This window comes from Rhinopithecus roxellana, chromosome 19, assembly GCF_007565055.1.
Source record: "Rhinopithecus roxellana isolate Shanxi Qingling chromosome 19, ASM756505v1, whole genome shotgun sequence".
In the NCBI taxonomy this organism is placed as follows: Eukaryota; Metazoa; Chordata; class Mammalia; order Primates; family Cercopithecidae; genus Rhinopithecus; species Rhinopithecus roxellana.
Genome location: NC_044567.1, coordinates 68,084,675 through 68,111,721, shown reverse-complemented (window position 1 = coordinate 68,111,721; position 27,047 = coordinate 68,084,675). Strand labels below are relative to the sequence as shown.

At 40.2% G+C, this 27,047-nt stretch overlaps 1 protein-coding gene across 2 annotated transcripts in view; it reads right to left on the bottom strand.

Annotated features, from left to right (window-relative positions):
• The window catches only part of AKAP10 (A-kinase anchoring protein 10), a 74,477-nt gene that overhangs the window by 10,878 nt on the left and 36,552 nt on the right, over positions 1 to 27,047 (bottom strand). For both annotated transcript variants that reach the window (XM_010386112.2, XM_030923341.1), the window contains exons 6-12: positions 21,328 to 21,412; positions 20,079 to 20,202; positions 18,928 to 19,064; positions 15,442 to 15,586; positions 10,715 to 10,888; positions 5,395 to 5,504; positions 1,025 to 1,107 (exon numbers count right to left, since the gene is read on the bottom strand). In XM_010386112.2, the coding sequence (XP_010384414.1) occupies positions 1,025 to 1,107; positions 5,395 to 5,504; positions 10,715 to 10,888; positions 15,442 to 15,586; positions 18,928 to 19,064; positions 20,079 to 20,202; positions 21,328 to 21,412 (858 nt within the window). The remainder of the gene's footprint in view (positions 1 to 1,024; positions 1,108 to 5,394; positions 5,505 to 10,714; positions 10,889 to 15,441; positions 15,587 to 18,927; positions 19,065 to 20,078; positions 20,203 to 21,327; positions 21,413 to 27,047) is intronic.

The following is a 27,047-nucleotide window of genomic DNA, read 5'->3' as shown; positions in this document are numbered from 1 at the left end:
GGTGTGCTGCACCCATTAACTCATCATTTACATTAGGTATATCTCCTAATGCTATCCCTCCCCTCTCCCCCAACCCCACGACAGTCCCCAGTGTGTGATGTTCCCCACCCTGTGTCCAAGTGTTCTCATTGTTCAATTCCCACCTATGAGTGAGAATATATGGTGTTTGGTTTTCTGTCCTTGTGATAGTTTGCTCAGAATGATGGTTTCCAGCTTCATCCATGTCCTTACAAAGGACATGAACTCATCCTTCTTTATGGCTGCATAGTATTCCACGGTGTATATGTGCCACACTTTCTTAATCCAGTCTATTTTCTATATATATTTCATTATTTTCATCAATCTTGAGGAAATTTAATAAAAATAATTTAATAAGGCCAGGCACAGTGGCTCACACCTGTAATTCCAGCACTTTGGGATGCCAAGGCAGGTGGATTGCTTGAGTTCAGGAGTACGAGACCAACCTAGCCAACGCAGTGAAACCCCATCTCTGCTAAAAATACAAAAATCAGCCAGGTGTGGTGATGTGCACCTGTAGTCTCAGCTACTCAGGAGGCTGAGGCAGGAAAATCGCCAGAACCTAGGAAGCAGAGGTTGCAGTGAGGTGAGATCAGACCACTGGACTCCAGTCTGGGTGACAGAGCAAGAACTGTCTCAAAAAATTTTAAAAAAAAGAAAAGAAAAAATATAACAATTTAATAAAATAAAGGGTCTCAAACATTAAGTCCAACTTAGGTTGGGTATTTTGTCATTAAATAAAAAAACAGACAATGCTTTTTCATATTCATGTGCCTTCTGGAGTGGCAAAGCAAGTTCACTAACTTTTGATTCAGAGGAAATTGCATAAAGATGTGACTACATGAAGCCCTTGTACTTACTTGTGACCATAAACACAAGGTGAAAGATACAGTAGTTATTTTACAAAATAAACAGTTTAAACCTTCAGTGGTCTTTGACTTACAGTCAATTGACTTACAGTCAATGTGAGTAAAGGCTTAATATGAAGTATAAAAACACCACAAACCTTTTGATTTCTTTACATCAGGTTCTGGCTCAGATTCTCGGATGAACTGCCCCAAGTCACTGACTCTTCCAAATGTCATCTTCCTAAATAAGGATGAACAGAAGACTATAACCGCTAACAATCAGTTTTAAATTTAGGAGAAAAAAATCAATTTTAAGTGTTTTATCTAAATCTAGAAAGCCAGAAACACAATTTACAGCTATCCTATGTAACTAAAAGTAGGGCTTATTTGAAGTAAAACGTTGCTGCACAGAAAGCAAGATAACCTTTGAGTGAAATTCCATTAGAAATCCTCAAACGGTTTACAAAACATGGTGAGTCAACAGGTAATTCACAATTCTAAAACTCACAAAGAAGAAAAAAGGCACAAGAATAGCCAAGACAATTTTGTCAAAGAAGCAGCCAAAAGGTAGGCCTTGTTCTAACAATGACTGAAATATATTATAAAGCCATAGTTGTGTGTATATATGTTTGTTTATACTAAAACTATAGTACTACAAAACAAAGTTAAAAAGCAAAAAGCAGCCAGGCATGGTGGCTCATGCCTATAATCCCAGTACTTTGGGAGGCCAAGGCAGGCGGATCACTTGAGGCCAGCAGTTTGAGACCAGCCTAGCCAACATGGTGAAATGCTGTCTCTACTAAAAATACAAAAATTAGCCGGGTGTGGTGGTGGGTGCCTGTAATCCCAGCTACTCAGGAGGCTAAGGCAGGAGAATTGCTTGAACCAGGGAGGTGGAGGTTGCAGTTGCAGTGAGCTGAGAGCCGAGATCATGCCATTGCACTCCAGCCTGGGCAACAGAGTAAGACTCTGTCTCCAAAAAAAAAAAAAAAAAAAAAAAAAAAAAAAAAAAAAAAAAAAAAAAAGCAAAACATACAGTAAGGTTCTTATTTTTAAGATATTACCAACCAATAATTAGTATTGAGAAACATGTACAGATTTTTTTTTTTTAATAATGAAGTGTCATGCCGAAAAATACACAGAATTTTAACAAGTCACTAATAAAATCACGCAACAGAAATAATGTGAAAAGGAGATGAATAGTCAATTCATAAAGGAGAAAACCTGAACAATCAAGAGATATACCAAAAGAAACCCAATCTGAACCTAAGACTGGGAAAAAAATTAAGTCTGAAATTTTTTTTTTTTTTTTTTTTTTTTCTGAGACGGAATCTCACTCTGTTGCTAGGCTGGAGTGCTGTGGTGCGATCTCAGTTCACTGCAACCTCTGCCTCCCGGGTTCAAGTGATTCTCCTGCCTCAGCCTCCCGAGTAGCTAGACTACGGGCGTGTGCCACCACGCCCAGCTAATTTTTGTATTTTTAGTAGAGACAGGGTTTCACCACGTTGGCCTGGGTGGTCTTGATCTCTTGATCCGCCCACCTCGGCCTCTCAAAGTGCTGGGATTACAGGCGTTAGCCACTGTGTTCAGCCAAAAGTCTGAAGTATTCTTAGTAATGACTGGTGAGAACACAAAATGATGTAGATACTTTAAAAAGTAAATTGTAAGAGCTATCAAAATTTAAAATCTGGGCCAGGCATGGTGGCTCATGCCTGTAACCCCAGCGCTTTGGAAGGCCAAGATGGAAGGACTGCTTGAGCCTAGGAGTTTGAGACCAGCCAGGGCAACATAGTGAGACTTCATTTTTTTGCAAAAATTTTTTCAAAAAAAATGTTTTAAATCTGCTTCTTGGTACAAAGAAGCATATAAAAGGAGATCCTTTGTAATACTGGGTATAAGAGGGAAAAACTGCAAATGACTTAAATACTCATTGATACCAAAATGGCAAAACAGTAACACATACACTATGAGATACTCTGCTACAGTTATGAGTTATAATAAATATTATATACGGAATACTACAGTATAGTTAAAATGAAGTAAGTCTGTATAGATGAACATAGGAATGTCCAAAACTCACTGTGAATGAAAGTACAACGTACAGAATGGAGTGTAATATCAATTACATAAAAACAAGCAAACAAAAATGCACACCATAAGAATGATTACTGTGAGTAGGAACGGAATAAGCAATGGTACATGAACAAAGGGGACATTAAACTTAACTATAAATTTAATTTTTTATAAGAATAATGCCAGGTGCGGTGGCTCATGCCTGTAATCCCAGCACTTTGGGATGCTGAGGAAGGTGGATCACTTGAGGTCAAGAATAATGCATTTGTCAAGTTGGTTAAAAGAAAAATTCTGTGAACATCAATATATCAGTTTATTTCAGGCAAAGTCGATCTTATTTTGGAGATACCCTCCTAATAAGTTATTTCATATATGGGTGCTGATATACCAACTGATACAATTTACTTGCCTTGAGAAAAATTTCAGGAAGATGCTAAAATCACAAAACTAAAACAAATATTAAAAACCATCTTTATTTATTTTTAATAAAGACAGGGTTTCACTATGTTGGCCAGGCTGGTTTCAAACTCCTGACCTCAAGTGATCTGCCTGCCTCAGCCTCCCAAAGTGCTGGGATTACAAGTGTGAGCCACTGTGCCTGGCACAGGTAATCTTTAAAGATAAAGAAAAATGATCATTTCTCTTTTCTGCTTCATTTTATATATTTAAAAAATACATGCTGGGCGTGATGGCTCACGCCTGTAATAGCAGCACTTTGGGAGGCCAAGGCAGGTGGATCACGAGGTCAGGAGATCGAGACCATCCTGGCTAAAACGGTGAAACCCTGTCTCTACTAAAAATACAAAAAATTAGCCGGGCGTGGTGGCACACGCATGTAGTCCCAGCTACTTGGGAGGCTGAGGCAGGAGAAACGCTTGAATCTGGGGTGACAGAGGTTGCAGAGAGTGAGACTGCACCAGTGCATTCCAGCCTGGGTGACAGAGCGAGACTCTGTCTCAAAAAAACAAAACAAAAACATGTATATTTACATTACACACATACACAATTACAGAAGTGAAACATCACACAATGGATAGACTTTATGTAAGGTCTTAAATAAATGAACCATTCCTTAAGAATAACATCATCTTTGGGAATGAATTCATTTAGGTTTACTGTCCATTATTTTTTATTTTATTATTATTATTTTTGAGACAGAGTCTTGCTCTGTCGCCCAGGCTGGAGTGCAGTGGCATGATCTCAGCTCACTGCAACCTCCGCCTCCCAGGTTCTAGCAATTCTCCTGCCTCAGCCTCCTGAGTAGCTGGGACTACAGGCACACGCCGCCACGCCCAGCTTTTTGTATTTTAGTAGAGATGGGGTTTCACCATGTTGCCCAGGCTGGTCTCTAACTCCAGAGCTTAGGTAATCCACCCGCCTCGGCCTCCCGAAGTGCTGGGATTACAGGCATGAGCCACTGCGCCTGGCCTTGTCCATTATTTTCTTAAAGAAAAACTAAAGATCACTATACAAAGCGACACAGCTGAAGAAGCTGGCTTTCCAAATACAGTGTGGTCAAACAAACCTTTTACTTCCTTCAAGTACTTTCCGAGCTCCTCAGTCTCCCAATACCATTGTTGCTTTTTTTTGTTTTGAGACGGAGTCTCGCTCTGTCGCCCAGGCTGCAGTGCAGTGGTGCAATCTCTGCTCACTGCAAGCTCCGCCTCCCAGATTCATGCCATTCTCCTGCCTCAGCCTCCCAAATAGCTGGGACTACAGGCGCCTGCCACCACGGCTGGCTTTTTGTCTTTTTAGTAGAGATGGGGTTTCACCATGTTAGCCAGGATGGTCTCGATCTCCTGACCTTGTGATCTGCCTGCCTCAGCCTCCCAAAGTGCTGGGATTACAGGCATGACCCACCGCGCCTGGCCTACCACTGTTACTTTCTACTGAAAGCAATTAAGTATGTTGAAATCCCTTTTTCATGGTACTGCTGGGAACTGGGGAACGGGTCAGGGTAGGGTAATCAAGCCTTTACACACCTTTACATGTTAATCAAGCCACCTTTAGGGAAGAGAAAGTGATTTTATGATTGGATCTGTGGTAAATTTCTGTAAGTGGCACATCCTATAAATCACTATCTTTTTATCACAAGCTAAAATGAATAACCAAGTTAATTCTTAAATTCAAAGAAATAATTTTTGCAAGTATGAGTTATGCAGCCCAGAGTAAATAATGTTGGCAGCCTTTCACTTTATTATTCTCATTTTACAGATGAAAAAACCAAGATACCAAGAGGTTAGCAGCTTGCCAATAAATGGCAGCAGAGCCAAGATTAAAACCCGGGAAGTCACTCCAGAGCCTTTACACTTAACCACCACATTATACTGCACACTCTAAGTGAAAGTTCTGGGCATATAATAATAGATTAGAAAAAATGTAAAATTTAATTAAAAAATTTTAAAAGATGCAGTTATTTACACTTGTAAAAATTCTACACATGAGCTAAGCTTACCCAGCATATGTCCGTTGATACAAAGATTCCGGATCCAGACTTGCCGCATCCACAATTATCGCTTCATCAAAATTTTTCAGTATTTTAATACTGGCTTTTTTCACACTGGACTACAATAGAAATTGTAAAATTAGAAGTATATGAAACAATCAGTCCTGGGCTTGGAATGTGACAGATTTGTACAAAATTTTCTTCAGTGTCTGAAATAGAAGTAACTTTCACTCAACCTCATCACTATTAAGATACTTAACAACAATGACTCTGAAATGTAACCTCATACTATAGCTAAAAGAGGAGAGCACAATATTAAAATGTACAGGTCGGGCACAGTGACTGAAGCCTGTAATCCCTAGGTTGAAGTGTGATGGCGCGATCATAACTCACTGCAGCCTCAATCTCCTGGGCTCCAGCACTCCTCCCGTCTCAGTGTCACAAAGTGCTGGGATTACAGGTATCAGCTACCATGCAGCCCTCAATACTCATCTTTTACCCAATACAAGGATCCCAGCACTTTTGGAGGCTGAGGTGGGCAAATCACTTCAGGCCAAGAGTTTGAGGCCAGCATGGTCAACATGGTAAAACCCCGTTTCTACTAAAAATACAAAAATTAGTTGGGCATGGTGGTACATGCCTGTAATCCTAGCTACTCTGGAGGCTGAGACATGAGAATCACTTGAGCCCAGGAGGTGGAGGTCATAGTGAGCCGAGATTGCACCACTGCTCTCCCGCCTGGGCAACAGAGGAAGACTTTGTCTTAAAAACTAAAAAATAAAACAAAACAAATTGTGTAATATATGAATTTATAAAACATTCTTAATGACTTAAGTTCCAACAAATGTGCTGTACTCACAGCATTATTTCCTCAGTGTGAAAAGCTCTCATCCATACAGAAATATGTATCCTGGGTAGTAAAACCCCATGTTTACAGGGTAAATAGGTGCTTGATTCTTGGTGAGGCCATATGACAAAAAGAAGCTAAGGAAACCTTTCTAAAATGACTAGCTAGCTGAGTACAGCAAGTTACCCTCCAGCATTCTACCTCCTACTCCCCACCTCCACAAGAAAAGTCAGAATTGGTATTTTTGTGAAATACAGAGCCATAGGTTGACCTAGAAATTCCACTTCTAAAAATTCAGTTACAGACAAACTCATATTGATGGAAAACGACTTATATACAAGATTATTCATTGCAGCATTCTTTAAAATAAACGACATAAACAAGCTCAATGTCCCGACTAAGTAATAGGTTAAGTAAACAAAATAATTGAACAGACACTTATAGAACTCTCTATAGCAGGGGTGGGAGGGTAGGGAAAGGGGCTCTCATTATGTGTTGAGAAGGAACAATCTCCAAGATACACAGTTAAATAAAAAAGAAAGAGGGACCAGAATAAAGAAGAGGGAATACTTCCCAACTAATTCTATGAGGACTGTTACTCAGATACCAAAATCTCACTCTTACTTTCTGATTTCAAAACTTATTACACAGCAATAGTAATCAAGAGAGCATGGTACTGGCATAAAGACAGACATACAGATGGATGGATGTCTTATCTTTGGAATGGAAGAGAATTAAGAACCCACAAATACACCCTCACATTTATGGTCAATTGATTTCTGATGGAGTATAAATGTTATCTTAAGCATTCAGATACAAAATCTTCAACAAAATACCAGTAAATAGAATCCAGCAGCATATTGAAAAGATTACACACCATGTGAGATTGATCTCAGGCATGCATGGTTGGTTTAACACTGAAAATCAATTAATATTTCACATCAATAGAATAAAACCCAAAACCCATATGATCATTTATACTGATACAGAAAGAACATGACAATATTCAACACCGTTTCATGATTTAAAAAAAAAAAAGCATTAAAAAATTAGGAATGATAGGGAAATTCCTCAACCTGAAAAAAGGCATTTATTGAAAACCCAGACCTAATATCATATTAAATGATGAAATTGAAAGCATTCCCTGTCAGATAGGAAACAAGACAAAGATTTTTGCTTTTGCCACTTTTACTCATCATTGTTCTGTAAGTTCTAGCCAGAAAAAAACTATCTGTATCCATAAATGACATGATCTTATATAATGAAAATCCTAAAGAATCCACAAGAAAACTATTAGAGCTAACAATCAGATTTAGCAAAGTTGAAGTTGCAAGATCAACATGTAAAAATCACTTGTATTTCTTTCTTTTTTTTTTTTTTGAGACGGAGTCTCGCTCTGTCACCAAGGCTGGAGTGCAGTGGCACGATCTTGACCCACTGCAAGCTCCACCTCTGGAACTCACACCATTCTCCTGCCTCAGCCTCCTGAGTAGCTGGGACTACAGGTGCCCGCCACCACGCCTGGCCATTTTTTTTTATTTTTAGTAGAGACGGGGTTTCACTGTGTTAGCCAGGATGGTCTGGATCTCCTGACCTCGTGATCCACCCATCTCAGCCTCCCAAAGTGCTGGGATTACAGGCGTGAGCCACCGTGCCCAGCCAAAATCACTTGTATTTCTGTGCTCTCTCATCAATCTGAAAATGAAATTAAGAAAACAATTCTATTTATAATGGAATCGAAAAGAATTTAAACATAGGAATAAATGACCCAAGGGGGTGAAAGGCTTCTACTCTGAAAACTACAAAATTCTGCTGAAATTAAAGAACACATAAATACATGAAGATACATCTATGTTCACAAATCAGAAGACAATATTGCTAAGACGGCAATATTTCGGCTGGGTGCAGTGGCTCACGCCTGTAATCCCAGCACTTTGGGAGGCCATGGCAGGTGGATCACCTGAATTCAGGAGTTCAAGACCAGCTGGGTGAACATGGTGAAACGCTGTCTTTACCAAAAATACAAAAAAATTAGCCAGGCATGATGGTGGGTGCCTGGAATCCCAGCTACTCGGGAGGCTAAGGCAGGAAGACACTATTAATAGTGAAAAGACAGGTTGCATGTGGCTGACATCTGCAATCCCAGCAATCTGGGAGGCAGAGGTGGGAGAATCACTTTGAGCCTAGAGTTTGAGACCAGGCTGGGCAGCACAGTAAGATCTGTCTCTACAAACAGAAAAAAATAGCTGGCTGGGAGAGTGCGTATCTATGGCCCTAGCTATTCAGGAGGCTGAAGTGAGAGGATCACTTCGGCCCAGGAGGTCGAGGTGGCAGTAAGCTGTGATTGTGCCACTGTGATTGTGCCACTCCAGCCTGGGCAACAGAATGAGACCTTATCTCAAAAAACAAACAACAAAAACAAAACAAAACAAAAAAACCCCTTTTTTAAAAGGTAGAGGAAAGACAACTCACAGAATAAAGAAAATACCTGGAAATAATATAATTTGATAAGGAACATTTATCTAGAATATATAAAGGACTCCTGAAACTCAATATAAAAAGGCAATCTAATTTAAAAATGGGCAAAGGGGCTGAGCAAGGTGGCTCACACCTGTAATCCCCACACCTTGGGAGGCCAAGGCAGGAGGATCACTTGAACCCAGGAGTTTGAGACCAGCCTGAGCAATATGATGAGAAAATTGGCTGGGCACAGTAGCTCACGCCTGTAATCCCATCATTTTGGGAAGCCAACGCAGCTGGATCACCTGAGGTCAGGAGTTCGAGACCAGCCTGGCCAACATGGTGAAACCCTGTCTCTAAAAAAAATACAAAAGTTAGCTGGGTGTGGTGGTGGGTGCCTGTAATCCCGGCTACTGGGGAGGCTGAGGCAGGAGAATCGCTTGAACCCAGGAGGCAGAGATTGCAGTGGGCCGAGATTGAGCCATTGCACTCCAGCCTGGGCAACAAGGGGAAGACTCTGTCCCCCCACCCCCCCCCCAAAAAAAAAGAAAAAAAGAAAATTTAGGCCAGGCCCAATGGCTCATGCCTGTAATCTCAGGACTCTGGGAGGCCTAGGCGGGCAGATCACCTGAGGTCAGGAGTTTGTGACCAGCCTGGTTAACACATTGAAACCCCGTCTCTAGTAAAAATAGAAAAATCTGCCAGGCGTGCTGGCAAATGCCTGAAATGTTAGCGTAGATTAGCATTACCTGTTCTTGTCATTTTATAAATGTCATTTTATAAATGGCGTATATTAGCATTACTTGTTCTTATCATTTTATAAATAAAACCATACCGTGTATTCTTTTTTTGTACAGCTTTATTGTGCTAATTCACATTCACATCATACAATTCAGTGGTTTTTATATGGTCATGTATACATTTTTTTTTTTGAGATGGAGTCTCTTCTGTTGCCAGGCTGGAGTGCAGTGGCATGATCTCGGCTCACTGCAAACGCCGACCCCCTGGTTCAAGCCATTCTCCTGCCTCAGCCTCCCAAGTAGCTGATATTACAGGAGTGCGGCCACTACATCCAGCTAATTTTTGTATTTTTAGTAGAGATGGGGTTTCACCATGTTGGCCAGGATGGTCTTGATCTCCTGACCTCCTGATCTGCCCACCTCAGTCTCCCAAAGTGCTGGGATTACAGGTGTTAGCCACCGTGCCTGGCCAAAAAAAATTTTCAAATTAGCCAGGCATGGTGGTGCATCCCTCTAGTCCCAGCTACTCAGGAGGTTGTGGTGGGTGGATTATTTGAGCCCAGAATTTCCAGGCTGCAGTGAGGAGACCCTGTCTCAAAAAAAAAAAAGAAAAAGAAAAAGAAAAAAAAGGAGACCTAAGAATTCACTCAATTATTTTATAAAAAGTATCCTAAATAAATACTTACATACAGAGCTCTTCAGAGGCTATGAATATATTCCATATTACTTGATTTATTAAGAGAAATAGCCATAGATTCAAACAGAATAATGGCCTAAATGAAACAGCATGATACTTTACAATACAGTATATTGTAAGTCACCACAAATGCTTTAATTAGAAGATAGTAAGTAAGCTAATTTTATTTCTCTCTCTCATTTTTTTTTTGAGACAGAGTCTCACTCTGTCACCCAGACTGGAGTGCAGTAGCGCGATTTCGCCTCATTGCAACCTCTGCCTCCTGGGTTCAAGCGATTCTCCTGCCTCAGCCTCCCAAGTAGCTGGGATTACAGGTGCCTGCCACCATGCCCGGCTAATTTTTGTATTTTTAGTAGAGATGGGTTTCACCATGTCGGCCAGGATGGTCTCGAATTCCTGACCTCATGTGATCTGCCCACTGCAACCTCCCATAGTGCTGGGATTACAGGCACAAACCACCGCGCCCGGCTTTTATTTATCTTTTGTTTCTATAACTTAAACTTTAAAAACAGGATCTGTTACTGGGATGTGAAGGAAAGGATGTGTATGCTTTTCTCCCTAATGGCAGATGCAGTCAGTCAATACCTGAGACGCAGAGCTGTCAGAACTCCCTGGGTGAGACTCATCAGGAGGGCCAACAGAGCCAGGAGCAGTCATCGAAACGTTCCCGCCCAGAAATTCATCTCCTCGAACCGAATGGATGAGATCATTCAAATATTTATAATAAAGATTGCTGGACAAAAAGCCAGGCAAAAAGACCTGATAGAGAGGAAAAGCATTATTTTAAAGTTGAAATCAAATCCAACTAAAACTATTTTAAATAAATAAACTTTACGCATAATTTTACTGGTTATAAACGTTAACTACCTATAACAAATGTTTTTCCTTCTTGTTTTACTACAAGTATTATTCCTTTGTACAGTTTACAAATTAAAATTATAATGCATGAGTCTGGGTGCAGTGGCTCACACCTGTAATCTCAGCACTCTGGGAGGCCAAGGCAGACGGATCACTTGAGGCCAGGAATTTAAGAACAGCCTGGCCAACATGATGAAACCCATCTCTACTAAAAACTATAAAAATTAGCCGGGCATGGTGGTGAGCACCTATAATCACAGCTACTCAGGAGGCTGAGACAGGAGAATTGCTTGAACCCGGGTGGCAGAGATTGCAGTGAGCCGAGATTGCGCCACTTGCACCCCAGCCTGGATGCCAGCGCGAGACTATGTCTAAAAAAAAAAAAAAAAAAAAAAAAAAAATTACAATGCATGTAATTTTGTTGGGTTTTCTCCCCTAAAACATTCGTCATGAAAGTATTATGGGCCGGGCACGGTGACTCAAGCCTGTAATCTCAGCACTCTGGGAGGCCGAGACGGGCGGATCACGAGGTCAGGAGATCGAGACCATCCTGGCTAACACGGTGAAACCCTGTCTCTACTAAAAAATACAAAAAACTAGCCGGGTGAGGTGGCGGGTGCCTGTAGTCCCAGCTACTCGGGAGGCTGAGGCAGGAGAATGGTGTAAACCCGGGAGGTGGAGCTTGCAGTGAGCTGAGATCCGGCCACTGCACTCCAGCCTGGGTGACAGAGCGAGACTCCGTCTCAAAAAAAAAAAAAAAAAAAAAAGTATTACGTAAACTTGATATTTACAGAAACTCGAATTTTCTGGTTTATGATAAATATTAAAGTCTTTGTGCATATATTGATTTTACTTTCAAAATGATTTCCTTAAGATAACTCACCAGGTGTGTGATTACTGAGTTAAATTTTAACTTTGATATATATGGTCAGCTTACCCTTCAAAGGAACATTATCAATTTGAATCACTAGCAATATATCAAAATATCTGTTTCCACATAGGTTTTCTAAGACTGGGTTGTATGGTTTTTTTTCCCCAAATAATTGTTAAATACCTAATTTTATATAGATGTTTTTATTTACATTTAATAATTATTAATTATACTGAATGAGTTCTCATGTTTATTACTTGTATTTCTAATTCTATGAAAGAAAAGTTTGTAACTGGACATGCAAATAACAAACATGAGAACTTATTCAGTATAATTTGTAAATCTTTATGTTCGTATTTAATATGCACCTTTTTTGTTTGTTTTTGGTTTTTTGAGATGGAGTTTCGCTCTTGTAGCCAAGGCTGGAATGCAGTGGTGTGATCTTGACTCACTGGAACCTCTGCCTCCCAGGATCAAGTGATTCTCCTGCCTCAGCCTCCCGAGTAGCTGGGATTACAGGTGCCCACCACCACACCCAGTTAATTTTTGTATTTTTAGCAGAGATGGGGTTTTGCCATGTTGGCCAAGCTGGTCTTGAACTCCTGACCTCAGGTGATCCACCCACCTCAATCTCCCAAAGTGCTGGGATTAGAGGTGTGAGCCACCGTGCCCAGCCAATATGTGCCTTTTTTGTAGACTCCAGGATGGTAGAAACACATTTCTTTTGTTTACCACCGTAACACTTTTTGGTGAATGAATTATTCATGTCTTTTTTCCTACTTAACTACCAGGGTCTTGATAGTGTTCTTAAAATTAGTCTAAGTTCCTTACATACACACATCTAGTAAGAAATACTTTTGCATTTTCTCTCTGCATTTTAATTTTATTACCCTGAAAACTTACATTCTTTGTATCACACAGATCTGAACTTTTCCTTTAAAATCAGAAAAGGTTTAATTTTAATCATGAAAACATTATCATTGAGTAACAGCTGACACTCTATTCTGTTTACTACTAGCTATTTAATGATTTGACTTCTATATGTAATTCTTCAGTATTCCTAAAATTCAGTTTTTGTGTATGGTATTATACAATAGCACTTAATTAAGTTTTTTCACCTGGATACACATGACACATATAAACAACATAACCTCATGGGCTCTACAATTCCTGGAAAAATCTCCTCTAGTTCATTAGAAGAATAAACCACTCACAAACATCAAAACTTTACTTTTATTTATTTATCATCATTATTTTTTTGAGATGGAGTTTTGCTCTTGTTGCCCAGGCTGGAGTGCAATGTCACAATCTCAGCTCACTGCAACCTCCGCCTCCTGGGTTCAAGCGATTCTCCCACCTCAGCCTCCTAAGTAGCTGGGATTACAGGCATGCACCACCACGCCCAACTAATTTTGTGTTTTTAGTAAAAATGGGGTTTCTCCATGTTGGTCAGGCTGGTCTTGAATTCCTGACCTCAGGTGATCCACCCGCCTCAGCCTCCCAAAGTGCTGGGATTACAGGCATGAGTCACTGCACCTGGTCAATGCTTTATTATTAATAAGCTATTAGTAATACCTAGTGATCATAATACCGAAAACTAGTATTCCAATCCTGTGACAGATACTGGTGAAATATTTGGATCATTACCAAGCTAACTCTGCCCCATAATGCCTTCTTCAATTTTTGGAGACAGGGTCTTGCTCTGTCACCAAGGCTGGAGTACAGGGGCATGAACACGGCTCACTGCAGCCTTGAACTCCCAGGCTCAAGCAATCCTTCAGCTTCAGCCTCCTGAGTAGCTGGAACTACAGGTGTGTGCCACTACGCCCAGCTAATTTTTGATAATGCTTTCTAATTATTTAAAAATATGTAATAATAATAGTAATAACAGTAGTTAACATTTTTTGATGCTTACCATGTGTCAGGTACTATGTTAATATGTATTTTTATATACATTACCTTATTTTAATCCTCAAAGTAACTTTGAGGTAAACATGCATATTATCGTCATTTTACAGATAAGGAAAATGGCATTAGAGAATTTCAGTTACTGCCCAGACATGGTGGCTCATGCCTGTAATCCCAGCACTTTCGGAGGCCAAAGCAGGCAGATCACTTAAGGTCAGGAGTTCGAGAACAGCCTGGCCAACATGGTGAAACCCCGTCTCTACTAAAATACAAAAATTAGCCAGACGTAGTGGTGCCTGCCTGTAATCCCAGCTACGTGGGAGGATGAGACAGGAGAATTGCTCGAACCTGGGAGGCAGAAGTTGCAGTGTACCAAGATTGTGCCACTGCACTCCAGCCTGGACAACAGAGTGAGATTCTGTCTCAATCAATCAATCAATCGAATTTCTATTTGCCATTGTGCTAACATCACAGAGTGTACTTATACAAACCTAGATGGTATGGCCTACTATACCCCTTGGCTATGTGGTACAACCTATTGCTTTTGGGCTACAAACCTTTATCACATGTTACTATAACAAATACTCCAGGTTACTACTACAGTGGTAAGAATTTGTGTATTTAAACACAAACACAGAAAAGGCACAGTAAAAATACAGTTTAAAAGATAAAAAAAGGTACATCTGTATAAGGCACTTACCATGAATGGAGCTTGCAGGACTGGAAGTTGCTCTGGGAGAGTCAGGGAGTGAGTGGTGAGTGAATGTGAAGGCCTAGCACATTACTATACACTACTGTAGACTTACACTATACACTTAGGCTACACTAAATTTATTTAAAATTTTTTTCTTTAATAATAATTTAGCTTACTGTAACTTTTTAACTCTATAAGTTTCACCTTTTTTTAACTTTTTGACTCTGTTGTCATAACAGCTTAAAACACAAACATATACAGCTATACAAAAATATTTTCATTATATCCTTATTTTACAAGCTTTTTTTCTATTTTTAATTTTTTTTTCCTTTTTAAATTCGTTTGTTAAAAACTAAGACAAACACCCACATTAGCCTAAGCCTACACAGGGTCAGGATCTTCATTATCACTTTCCTTCACCTCCACATCTTGTCCCACTGGAAGGTCTTCAGGGGCAGTAACACGCATGGAGCCATCATCTCCTTTGATAATGTCTCCTTCTGGAAACCTTGTGAAGGACCTGTCTGAAGCTGTTTTACAGTTAATTTTTTTTTTTTTTAATAAGTAGAAGGAGCACGCTAAAATAATGATTAAAATTATAGTACAGTAAATATGAGGCAACAGAGATTTTTCAGTTCCATTAATTTTTTTGGTTTTGTTCTTGTTTGTTCTTTATCTTTTTAGTTTTTCTTTTTTACTTATTAAAATTTATTTTTTCTAACTTTTGTTATTATTGCACTGCCAGCTCTGATCCATCATAATCAAATAAGACCATTGTACATGCAAGCCCACTGTTGACTAAAATGTTATGTGGCATGTGACTGTACATACCAGGCCAGACTCAAGGCCTCTGCTCTTAATCACTGTGCTGGACTGCTTCAATTTCCACTGTGCTATTCTGCTTGGTTTTCTCACCTTATATTTTATGAGTTCTACCAATAAAACTTCTTGTAGTTTAATACGTTTAAAGTTCTTGGTTACCTTCTCCATGGTTGTCCAGGCCTGACGTAATGGAGTTGTGAAACAGTTGGGGAGTGGCCCACCTTCCCTGCAGATATTGGATTCAATTTCTAATCGTACGACATCATCAAATCCAAGAGGATGTGTGGCTTGGAGGGAGAAGTATCTATGGTAAAAAGATATCCAAAGTAAAATCAAATTCCATAGGAAGTATAAGCAACTTTTGGCACCTCCTCTGGAGAATCTTATACAAGGCTACTTGATTCAGTCTGCAGGCCTAGAACCATAGAGCTATGTGATGACAGTACTGATGCAACCTTTCTTTATTCCCACTTCCCCACAGATAGTTGGGTCAACTTGCTACCTTTCTATCTGTCTGCCAACCATCCTTAGTTCTTGACGGGGAACTCTACTGTCGTTTAAAAGCTGTAAGGATCAGACTACAACTGAGGCAAAGAAACTAACAATCACATATTTATGGGTACCTATTCTCTCTTCAGGACTTGATAGACAGAAATGAATTTATAGGAAAGGAAGACATGGTCACTTCCCCTAAAAAGCAAGCTGAGAACTTGTATGCACAGAATAAAATAAGAACACATCATCATAACTATAAGGCATCAGCAGTAAACATGTACAAATTCAAAACAAAACAGCACTGAGGGTGAGCTGGATGGGTATGATCTATTTGGATAGAACAGGACTTACTGATGACTCTGTGGAAAGGAAAGGGAGTAACTAATATTGGAAACACAAAGATTTCTACCTTGATAGACTATAATGCAACTAATGTTTTGGTAAGCTGATTATGAAATGAATACCAAAAAAAGCATTAAATGCGAGGAAAAAAAAAAAAGTTCTCTTCCAAGCACTCTAATGGCTTCTATCTCCTATCTCCTGACAGAAACACAAAGGCTGCTAGTGCATGACTATGATGATGCATATATATGATACAAAAACAAGTATGCCGGGCACAGTGGCTCACACCTGTAATCCCAGCACTTTGTGAGGCCAAGGTGGGTGGATCATTTGCGGTCAGGTGTTCAAGACTGGCCTGGCCAACATGGTGAAACCCTGTCTCTACTAAAAATACAAAAATCAGCTGGGCGTGGTGGCCCACACCTGTAATCCCAGCACTTTGGGAGGCTGAGGTAGGAGAATTGCTTGAACCCAGGAGGCGGAGGTTGCAGTGAGTTGAGATTGTGTCACTGCACTCCAGCCTGGGTGGGCAAGACTCCATCTCAAAAAAGAAAAAAAAAAGAAAACTATCCTTTTAAATCAGCATTTTTGTAACAAAATGTGAATCTCCTATGTTGTATTGAATAAGTTGGTCAATACTCCTCCACGACTTGAAGGTTCAGGCACTTTACACCAAATTTCTAAATGTAAACTCTTCTTATCTCAACATCTATATAGCAATGTTTCTTATACAGTATCGTCTACAAACATATTGTACCAAAATAAACACTGGACAGAACATTAGGAACTGCATTCCAGTCCAAGTTCTGCCACTAACTTGTTCTGTGACTTTGAGAAAATCATTACCTCTCTGGGCCTTATTTTCCTTACTTGCAAAATAGGAAAATCAGACTACATCCCTAATCTGGCTATTTATCAGAATTATCTGGTATGTCTTCTAAAAATAAAGATTCCTGGTCACACCTCAAACCTGTGGAATCAGAATTTCTGAGACTGGGTGGGTGGGGGACTGGAAACTTTTTTTTTTTTGAGATGGAGTCTCCCTCTGTCACCCAGGCTCCAGTGCAGTGGCGCAACGTCAGCTCACTGCAACCTCTGCCTCCCGGGTTCAAGCAATTCTCCTGCCTCAGCGTCCCTAGTAGCTGGGATTACAGGCACCCGTCAAAATGCCCAGCTAATTTTTGTAGTTTTTAGTAGAGACAGGTTTCACTATGTTGGCCAGGTGGTCTCGAACTCCTGACCTCAAGTGATCTGCCTGCCTTGGCCTTCCAAAATGCTGCGATTACAGGTGTGAGCCACCATGCCCAGATTGAAAACTTAAATTTTTTTTTTTTTTTTTTTCTGAGACAGAGTCTCACTCTGTCAGCCAGGCTGGAGTGCAGCGGCATGATCTCAGCTCACTGCAACCTCCGCCTCCCGGGCTCAAGCAATTCTCCTGCCTCAGCCTCCCGAGTACCTGGGATTACAGGTGTGTGCCACCATGCCTGGCTAATTCTTGTATTTTTAGTAGAGATGGGCTTTTACCATGTTGACCAGGCTGGTCTTGAATGCCTGACCTCAGGTAATCTGCCCGCCTCGGCCTCCCAAAGTGCTGGGATTACAGGCATGAGTCACCACACCCGGCCTGAAAACCTATTTTTAACGAGCTCTCAGGTGATTCCTATGCAGACAGCCCAGCAAGAGCCTGCAGACCAATGTTCAGGAACCATTGGCCTAGATGCTATTGGCTGTCTTCAAACCCTAACATTTATGGACTTTTCTCTATCCCCAAGTTACCCCTTTACCATTTGCTTAAGGATACAAATAACAAATTACTTCTTTTTTTTTTTTTTTTTGGAGAAAGGGTCTCACTCTGCTGCCCTGCACGGGGTGGAGTACAGTGGATCACAGCTCACTGCAGCGTCAACCTCCCAAGGCTCAGGTGATCCTCCTGCCTCAGGCCCCTAAGTAGCTAGGACAACAGGCGCATACCACCACGCTCAGCTAATTTTTGTATTTTTAGTAAAGGCGGAGTTTTGCCATGTTGCCCAGGCTGGTCTCAAATTCCTGGGCTTAAGCAATTCATCCGCTTCTGCCTCTCAAAGTGTTGGGATTACAGGTGTGAGCCACTGTGCCCAACCACAAATTACTTTTTTTACAGAGTAAGAAAAGTTAAATGAAAAGAATACCATACGTTACAGAGCTGGCCACAAGCTCATCACTTGTCTGACCAGATATTTTCAATTTTGTTCACTGTATGATTTTTCTATCCTCTCACTTTCAGTGAAAACTAATAAAAAAACTAATTCATTTAATAACGTGGCAAGGCAGATTTACACAGAAAGTATACTATACCCCTAAATAGGCATTCAAGGTCCCTTACAATCTATTCCAATTAGTACCAGCATCCTCACATTTATTCCCCAACCCTTTGATTATCTCAACTCAAGTTTCTTGAAAGTGTCACCTTCCGCCAAGTCTCCATGGCTTTTGTGCCAATGCCTTTGCCTAGAATGTTGTTTCCTGCCTTCTCTGGGTAGCAAAATTCAATTCATTCTTTAGGATCCAAACAAAATCTCTCTTCTGGGAAACACTGCTTGAGCACTACCACTGCCATCCTGTTTACCCCACATACACCTCCCCTTTCCCAGCAGAAACTTTTGTTCTAAGAACCCCCAAAGCTTTACAAACATCATATAAAAAGTAACTTTTATGCTGCCTCCTGTGAACTCCTTGACAACAGAGACTGAGTTTTTGCATCTTTATTTCCACAAAACATATCAAATGCTCAATAAGTATCTGCTGAATGCATCTATCAGTATAACTCACTTGTCATATAAAATCATGGCATCATTCTGTGCCTCCTGTCCATCGTATTGGCCCTTTTTGGCAGCAAGCTGAGACTGGAAGTTATCTGCTGCCAACCAGAATTGTAAGATATTCACTGCATCCTCTTTTTCCATGTACTAGGAAGAAATAATACACAAGGGAAAATAAGGCTATAAACAGATTTCTCTCACCATCTCTAATCTATAAGCTCAAATATTAAAATACAGGTCATAAGCAAAAAACAAAAAGATCTACTTCTTCAGTTAACACCTGTCAGCAAGTTACAGTCATTTGAGATTGAAAAGTTTTAAAGTATTTAGAGGAAAAAAAAACAATTAACAAGAAACAAACACTACACAACTGGATGCAAACTTTTAGTGAACTAGAGTAAAAATTATACTAAATTGGATTTGTTGTGGTTCCTTACCAGCAAACATATAAAGAGTAAACTAACCAAATATTTTATATCTGACCATTTCCACCATTCCATGAGGACCCATTAACCTAAACAAATTGTTGATTTAAACTTATAGCAAAGAAAGGGAGTGAAAAAACAGATCAACTGAGTACCTGTATTCTTGCAAAGAGGTGGAATCAAGTGTCTAAATTACTGCTTTGTGAGACCGGGAATCCTCTTTCTGCTTTCTGACAAAATAATTTCACTTATTGAAGCCTAACAAAGAGCATTATACTACACTGTATGCCTCAAAAAGATTAATATACTCATTGTCTGTTGCAAATGCTTCTTCACTGGGCAATCCTATCAAGTGGCTAACGTAAACATGATGAGCATAAGAAAAAATTTACTACTTTTCTTTTTCTCTTCTGAAGTCTGGTCTGCAATTTATGCCCTGGAAGTCTCAAATTCTGTGGTTTTAAAATAGCTCCAAACAATTAAAAACATGCACTCTCTGGCACGCAGTAGCTTAATCAGGTTTTTCAAAATTAGAGTTATTTAACACATTGAGTTTTCATGTTCTCTCTAATATATTATTAAATTACTCTTGCTATCAGAAACAACTTGAAACAACGATAAATCTTTTTGGAAATGACTTGGCTCTTCTGGGTTATTTCCTATAGACAGGGCCCCAGCATTGATAGTTAGAGGCTGGAATGCTCGAACAGAGTGTGAAAGGAAATGCAGACTTTACCTCAGAGAAATAAAAGAGGGCTGACTCACAGAAGAGAATGTCAGCCAGGTAAACAGTTCCACTGGTCAGCACTTCAATCTGGTATTTACAGAAATGGTGACTTCGCAGAAACTCACTAAAGTGCCTGCACATGGACAAAAGGGAAAATTTGAGGGAACGACCAAGGAAAGAGTTTAAGTGGGAAAAATATACTCTTTCCATACTGTCCCTATTGTATCTTAAAGGCTAGGTCAACACTATCTCACTCCCCACGGTGTCATTCCTGATTCCTTTACCTGTATGTAATCTCTCCCACCTTTTTATGACTTTGTAGTTCTCCCCTGACATTTAACACATGCCACTTTATATTACAGTAACCAAAGAACATGCCCTATGTCTTTTACTAGGTTGTAACTTCCTTTAAGACTGGTACTATGCCTAACCATGTCTTACACAGAGCACTCTTTTGATAAATGTTAAGTGAAAGAATGAATAGATTTTTTTTAAGGGCACACAGCAGCAATAAATCTAAAAAACCCCTGGAGCCATTTCAACAAATCTATGTAGATTTCGTTATACAGCATCGATTTAGCTTAAAGTCTAACAAATTAGGAGAGCCATCTGAAGACATGCATTATTTCAATAAATAAACCAATTCTTTTTTTTTTTTTTTTTTTTTTTGAGACGGAGTCTGACCCTGTCGCCCAGGCTGGAGTGCGGTGGCCGGATCTCAGCTCACTGCAAGCTCCGCCTCCCGGGTTTACGCCATTCTCCTGCCTCCGCCTCCCAAGTAGCTGGGACTACAGGCGCCCGCCTCATCGCCCGGCTAGTTTTTTGTATTCTTTAGTAGAGACGGGGTTTCACCGTATTAGCCAGGATGGTCTCGATCTTCTGACCTTTTGATCCGCCCGTCTTGGCCTCCCAAAGTGCTGGGATTACAGGCTTGAGCCACCGTACCCGGCCAAACCAATTCTAATAGTCATAATCACTACAGCCTCAATCACTCCCCAAATGATTTCAGAACTAAAAACAAATTATTTTAACTTAGGAAATACTAACATTGAAAATGAAAATTAAAATTTTAAGAGTTCACATAATTTATATTTAAAAGAAACTATTAATCAAGATAGAGTATGCCTTATGTGTTCCTGTAAATATCCAAAATATTTAAATCCTCAAAAATACTTTGTTTTTAGCTAAGTGAAGCCCATTCCTAACAATGAACCCAAATTCCCTAGGATGTACCGTGTGAAAATATGAACTAACTTACTCTTGCTCCATTGCACTAAAGACTATGGACTGTGCCAAAATGAAACAGTTGGGATCCACCTGTCCATCTTCTCCACAAATCTTTGCTGTAAAAGAAGTCATAAATAATTAAATTGCCACTAAATTCAAACTATACACACTTGTGAATCAACTTGGGAGTTAACAGCATAGGCATGTAAATTAAGAGGTTTTAAACAGAACTAAAAGAAAATACAGGTAACACTTGACCTTGAAGTAGAAAGTCTTTTGAAGTACATATGCAAAAGCAGAAATCAAAAGATTTAACAACATAAAATTATTTCCTAGACATTGAAACACTCCAAAAACAAAATACAAAGGCAAACAAACAGAAAAAAGATTTGTAGCATGCATGACAGTTAAACGATTACTATCATTAACATACCAAGAGCTCTTATAAACTACTAAGAAATGTCCCAAAAGAAAAATGAGCAAAGGACATGACAACCCACAAAGAAACAAAATGACCAACGTGAAAAGATACACATACTCACTAGTAATCAGATCAGAATAAGGAGGCACCGCACCTTTTGCCTAGTAAACTGGTACAACATTGTTTTTAATAATATGCATACTTGAGCAAGGGCACAGGAAAACTGACACTAGTGTTAGTGGGGATATAAACACCTTTTTCTGAAGGCAATTTGGCAGTTTCTAGCATAGCTTTAAAAACGAACATACCCTTTCAATGAGCAATTCTATTTCTAGGATTGTAGCTTAAAAAATTATGTATTTGTTTGGGAGGCCGAGACGGGTGGATCATGAGGTCAGGAGATCGAGACCATCCTGGCTAACCCGGTGAAACCCCGTCTCTACTAAAAAATACAAAAAACTAGCCGGGCGAGGTGGCGGGCCCCTGTAGTCCCAGCTACTTGGGAGGCTGAGGCAGGAGAATGGCGTAAACCCGGGAGGCGGAGCTTGCAGTGAGCTGAGATCCGGCCACTGCACTCCAGCCTGGGCGACAGAGCGAAACTCCGTCTCAAAAAAAAAAAAAAAAAAAAAAAAATTATGTATTTGTGAAGTCATCTGTAAAAAAGTTTATCAAAATGTTATTGGTAGAAATTTTAAAACATGAAATGTGCTAAAATAAGGAACTGCCTAAATAAACTGCAGCAAAACAATAAGCTGTTTAGCTAACTGTTAAAAATGGCTGGAAAAACCATATAACATGATGCCTAGTCTCACTTTGTGTTCATGACTTTAGTGGGATCTTCATGAAACCCAGGGATCATACTGGTGTCGTGGTCTGTTTACATTCACTTTCCTAGACAATACAAATCTGTGATATTGTGAAATATGTTATTTACTCTTTGCCCAGTTTTTTTTCCCCCCCTTTTCTTCTGAGACAAGCTGGAGTCAGTGGTACGATCATGGCTCACTGCTGCCTTGAACTCCCGGGCTCAGTGATCCTCAGCCTTCTGAGTAGCTGGGACTGCAGACAAGAGCTACCACACCTGGCCAATTTTTAAGTATTTTGTAAGGGGGTCTCACTATGTTGACCAGGCTGGTTTTGATCTCATGGCCTCAAACGATCCCCCTGCCTCAGCCTCCCAAAGTGCTGGGATTACAGGCCTGAGCCATTGCAACTGGCTTTTTAGCTAGTTTCTTAGCATACAGCTCCTAAAATTCATGAAATCTCTGGATTCTTTTGAATGCTAATGAGATGACTAATGGCAGATGGCCTCTAAAGAGCTTTAGGATGAGGGCTAATCACCAGAAAGACCAAGGCAGAATTACAGGGTTGGGACTTTCAGCCTTACCCACCAACCTCCCAGAAAGAGGGGACTGAAGGTTGAGCTGATCACCAATAGCCAATGATCAATCATGCCTATATAATGAAGTCTCCACAAAAAACCCAAAAGGACAGAATGGTGAGGGGGGCTTCTGAATAGCTAAATCTGTAGAGGTTCTTGGAGGATGGTATGGAGAGGGCATGGAAGCTGTGCCCCCTCTCCCATACCTTACCCATGCATCTCTTTCATCTGCCTGTTCAATCTGTATCCTTTGTAATATCCTTTATAATAAATGGGTAAATATAAGTAAAGCATTTCCCTGAGTTCTGAGAGCTGCTCTAGCAAATTTATTGAACCCAAGGAGGGGACTGTGGGAACTCCAATTTATAGAAGGCCGGTCAGAAACACAGGCCACAACTTGGGCTTCAGAATGGCATCTGAAGTGGGGGCAGTCTTGTGGGACAGAGTCCTCAATCTGTGGGATTTGATACTATCTCTGGGAAGACCGTGTGAGAACTGAACTGACTTAGAGGACACCCAGTTGGACGGGTCACTGGAGAATCATCTGCAGAATTGGTAGTTGACAGGGAAAACCCCCACACAACTAGGGTCATGGAAAGGTTCTGTTTTGTGAGAGTTCAGGAGAAACTGAGTTTTTTTTGTTTTTTATTTTCTACAGTACATCTCCTTTCTCAAATATTCAACACCTCTTCTCCTGTTCTCTTTGCTGAGAACTCTGCTTCCTGCTTCAGTGAGAATATAGAAGCAATCAGAAAATTATTTCCATCGTCCCTCACATCTTTCAACTCACCTCCATCTCTACCCATGTACTGCATTCTTTCCTGTGACTCCAGATAAACTGTCCTTGCTCCCATCTAAGCAATATTTTATGTGAGCACTAGAATTCATCCCTTTTGCCTCCAGACTTCTTCCCTGTAACAACTGTCCCCTCTCCTACATCAGCTTCTCCTTCACTACTGCCTCATTCCTATCAGCTGTGTGGACTGCATGTTATACATGTATACCTGTTCATATGCTGTAACACACCTTATATGCTTATAATACATTTCACCTTAAAAACAAAATTAAAAACCATTGCCCTCCCCCCCTTTTTTTTTTGAGACAGGGTCTGGCTGTGTCACCCAGGCTGAAGTGCAGTGGCATGATCTTGGCTCACTGCAGCCGTGACCTACTGGGGCTCAAGTGATCCTGCCACCTCAGCCTTCCTAATAGCTGAGACTAAAGTATGCACCACTATGCCTGAAAAATTTTTGTAGTATTATTATTTTTTTGGTAGGAATGGGGTTTCACTATGTTGCCCAGGCTAGTCTCAAACTCCTGGGCTCAAGTGATCCACCTCCCTGGCCTGCCAAAGTGCTGAAATTACAGGTGTGCACCACTGCCCCCAGGCTACCTTGACTAACATCACCTTCTAGCTCATCTTTAGAGCAACATGCCACATAAGAGTTGTCAATACTCGCTGGTTCCACTCCTCTATTCTCTCTTAAGACTCCTCCAATTAAGTTTCGTCTAAAATGGCCCACTGTAATTAAGATAACTAGTGTATGATGGGTTGTCAAATCCATTCAATTCCAGTATTCGTCTTACTTACCTCAGCTTCATTTCCTCCCAGAAACATTTTTCTTACTTGACTTCCTAAAGAAAACTACTTCTTGATACACCATTGTCATAAGAGGGCCTAAGTGTCTTTTGCTAGTTCTTCCCCATCTGCCAGAATGTCAGGGCTCAGTCCTTAGACCTCATCTTCCCTCATTACACTTACTCCTATGGTAATGTTATCTAGTCTTGCAGCTCTAAATCCATCTATATGCTAATGACTTCCAAACACGTGTCTCCAACCCGGACCTCTGCCATAAAACCCTCCTGGCTAACACGGTGAAACCCCGTCTCTACTAAAAATACAAAAAAATTAGCTGGGCGAGGTGGCGGGCACCTGTAGTCCCAGCTACTCGGGAGGCTGAGGCAGGAGAATGGCGTGAACCCGGGACGCGGAGCTTGCAGTGAGCTGAGATCCGGCCACTGCACTCCAGCCTGGGAGCAGAGCGAGACTCTGTCTCCAAAAAAAAAAAAAAAAAAAAAAAAAAAAAAATCCTAATGTAGGTGTCCAATTACCTACTTGACATTCACCATTTGGATGTCTAAAACCAAACTCCTGATTTTCCTCATAAGCCATTACTCCCAGTCTTTTCATCTTATAAATGACAACCCTACAATTCCAGGTATTCAGTTTCTTAAAAAATGGAGTCATGCAGTCGGGTGGGGTGGCTCATGCCTGTAACCTCAGCACTTTGGGAGGCCAAGGTGGGTGGATTACGAGGTCAGGAGATGGAGACATCCTGGCCAACACGGTGAAACTCCGTTTTTACTAAAATACAAAAAAAAAAAAAAAAATTAGCTGGGCGTGGTGGCAAGCGCCTGTAGTCCCAGCTACTTGGGAGGCTGAGGCAGGGAAATCGCTTAAACAAACAAAAAAAATGCAGTCATGCTTTATTCCTTGTTTTCCCTCTCATACTACTCACTTCCAAACCATCAGCAAATTCTGTCAGCTGTACCTTCAAAGTTTTTAAAAATTCTACCACTTTAAAGATTTGTGGAAGATGAAGGAGGTAGTGGAAGTATAGCTCCTGGATCACTCTAAATTCTCACATAAAAACAGTAATTAGAGAGCAATGCCAAAAACCCAAGGATAACATTTAAAACAAGACTATGCAAGTTGGATACACAGTAAGTGCTGAAGTGAAGGCTCCTTTGAACAAAACTCACTTGAAGGACAGCTATATTCAAATAGTACAACTGCAAGAGGAGACAAATAATTTGGACAGGATTAAGAATGAGGCTCAAGGAGGAAAAATGACTTGCCCAAAGCCATACAGGTAATTAACATCCTAAAATATATAATGATAGACACTGGGATAGAGGTTTTCTCAAATCCCTTGATCACAAAATGTTATCAACTTGATCCTTAAGAAGACTTTTCCTTCATGGGATTACATCATCATTAATTTGATCAAGCTTAAGTAAAAGAGAGTTGCAGTGTGGTTTCTTTTTTAAGTGTTTTATTTGACTTGAAACTCCTTCCTTTTCATCCTCACACCAGTGAGGCTACTAACTGGTACAGACTCCCCTCAAAAAAATCACTAGCCAACCAATTCTTCAAACAGGCAAACTCTAATCAGTCAGAACATCCCTGTTGTATTACTAGGAAAAGCTAGTCTAGCGACAATGGTAGCTGCAAATTCTCACATAAAAACAGAGCAACAACACAGAAAACCTCAAATCTCATGACAACATCTGTCAGCAAAACTCAGTGAAACAGTACCCCTTAAATACAAGCAGACAGGGATAAGCCACCAACAGCCACCAGGCCTATGTTATAGCTGTTATAGGTATCTGTCTGGGAGAAAGAAAAGGAAAACGGAGGCAACATGAGATGGACCCCAGAACAGCTAACTGGAAGGTACAGTGGGCCAATTTAAGAAACACAGCTGAGACTAACAGGGGTCTTGCTGTCTCCAGTAGTGAGTGAGTGTAAAGTACCCACAGTAAGATTAAAGAACCCCCACATTGGGACAAATCTGCTAGAAGTGCAAGAACAAGTTTTATTACATAAATCACAAATACTAACTTTTTTGAAAAATAAAAATACATAATATTAGGACTTACGAGAATGTAATGTTTACTGAATGAATAAATAAACCTCTTTTATCTGTGAATATATGTTCACCAAAGGTCTTCCTGATAAAACACAGTAAAAGCTTTCAAACTATTTTGCTATAACCTATACAGAAATATATTTGCTGAACCAGCACATACATATATGTATATATAATGAAAATATTTTTCTGAAATGATGTTTGTCCTTACTACTCTGAGATACTTTGATTTTTTTATTCTAGTGTGTATATACATATATACACACACTAACATATATATACACTAACATATCTAT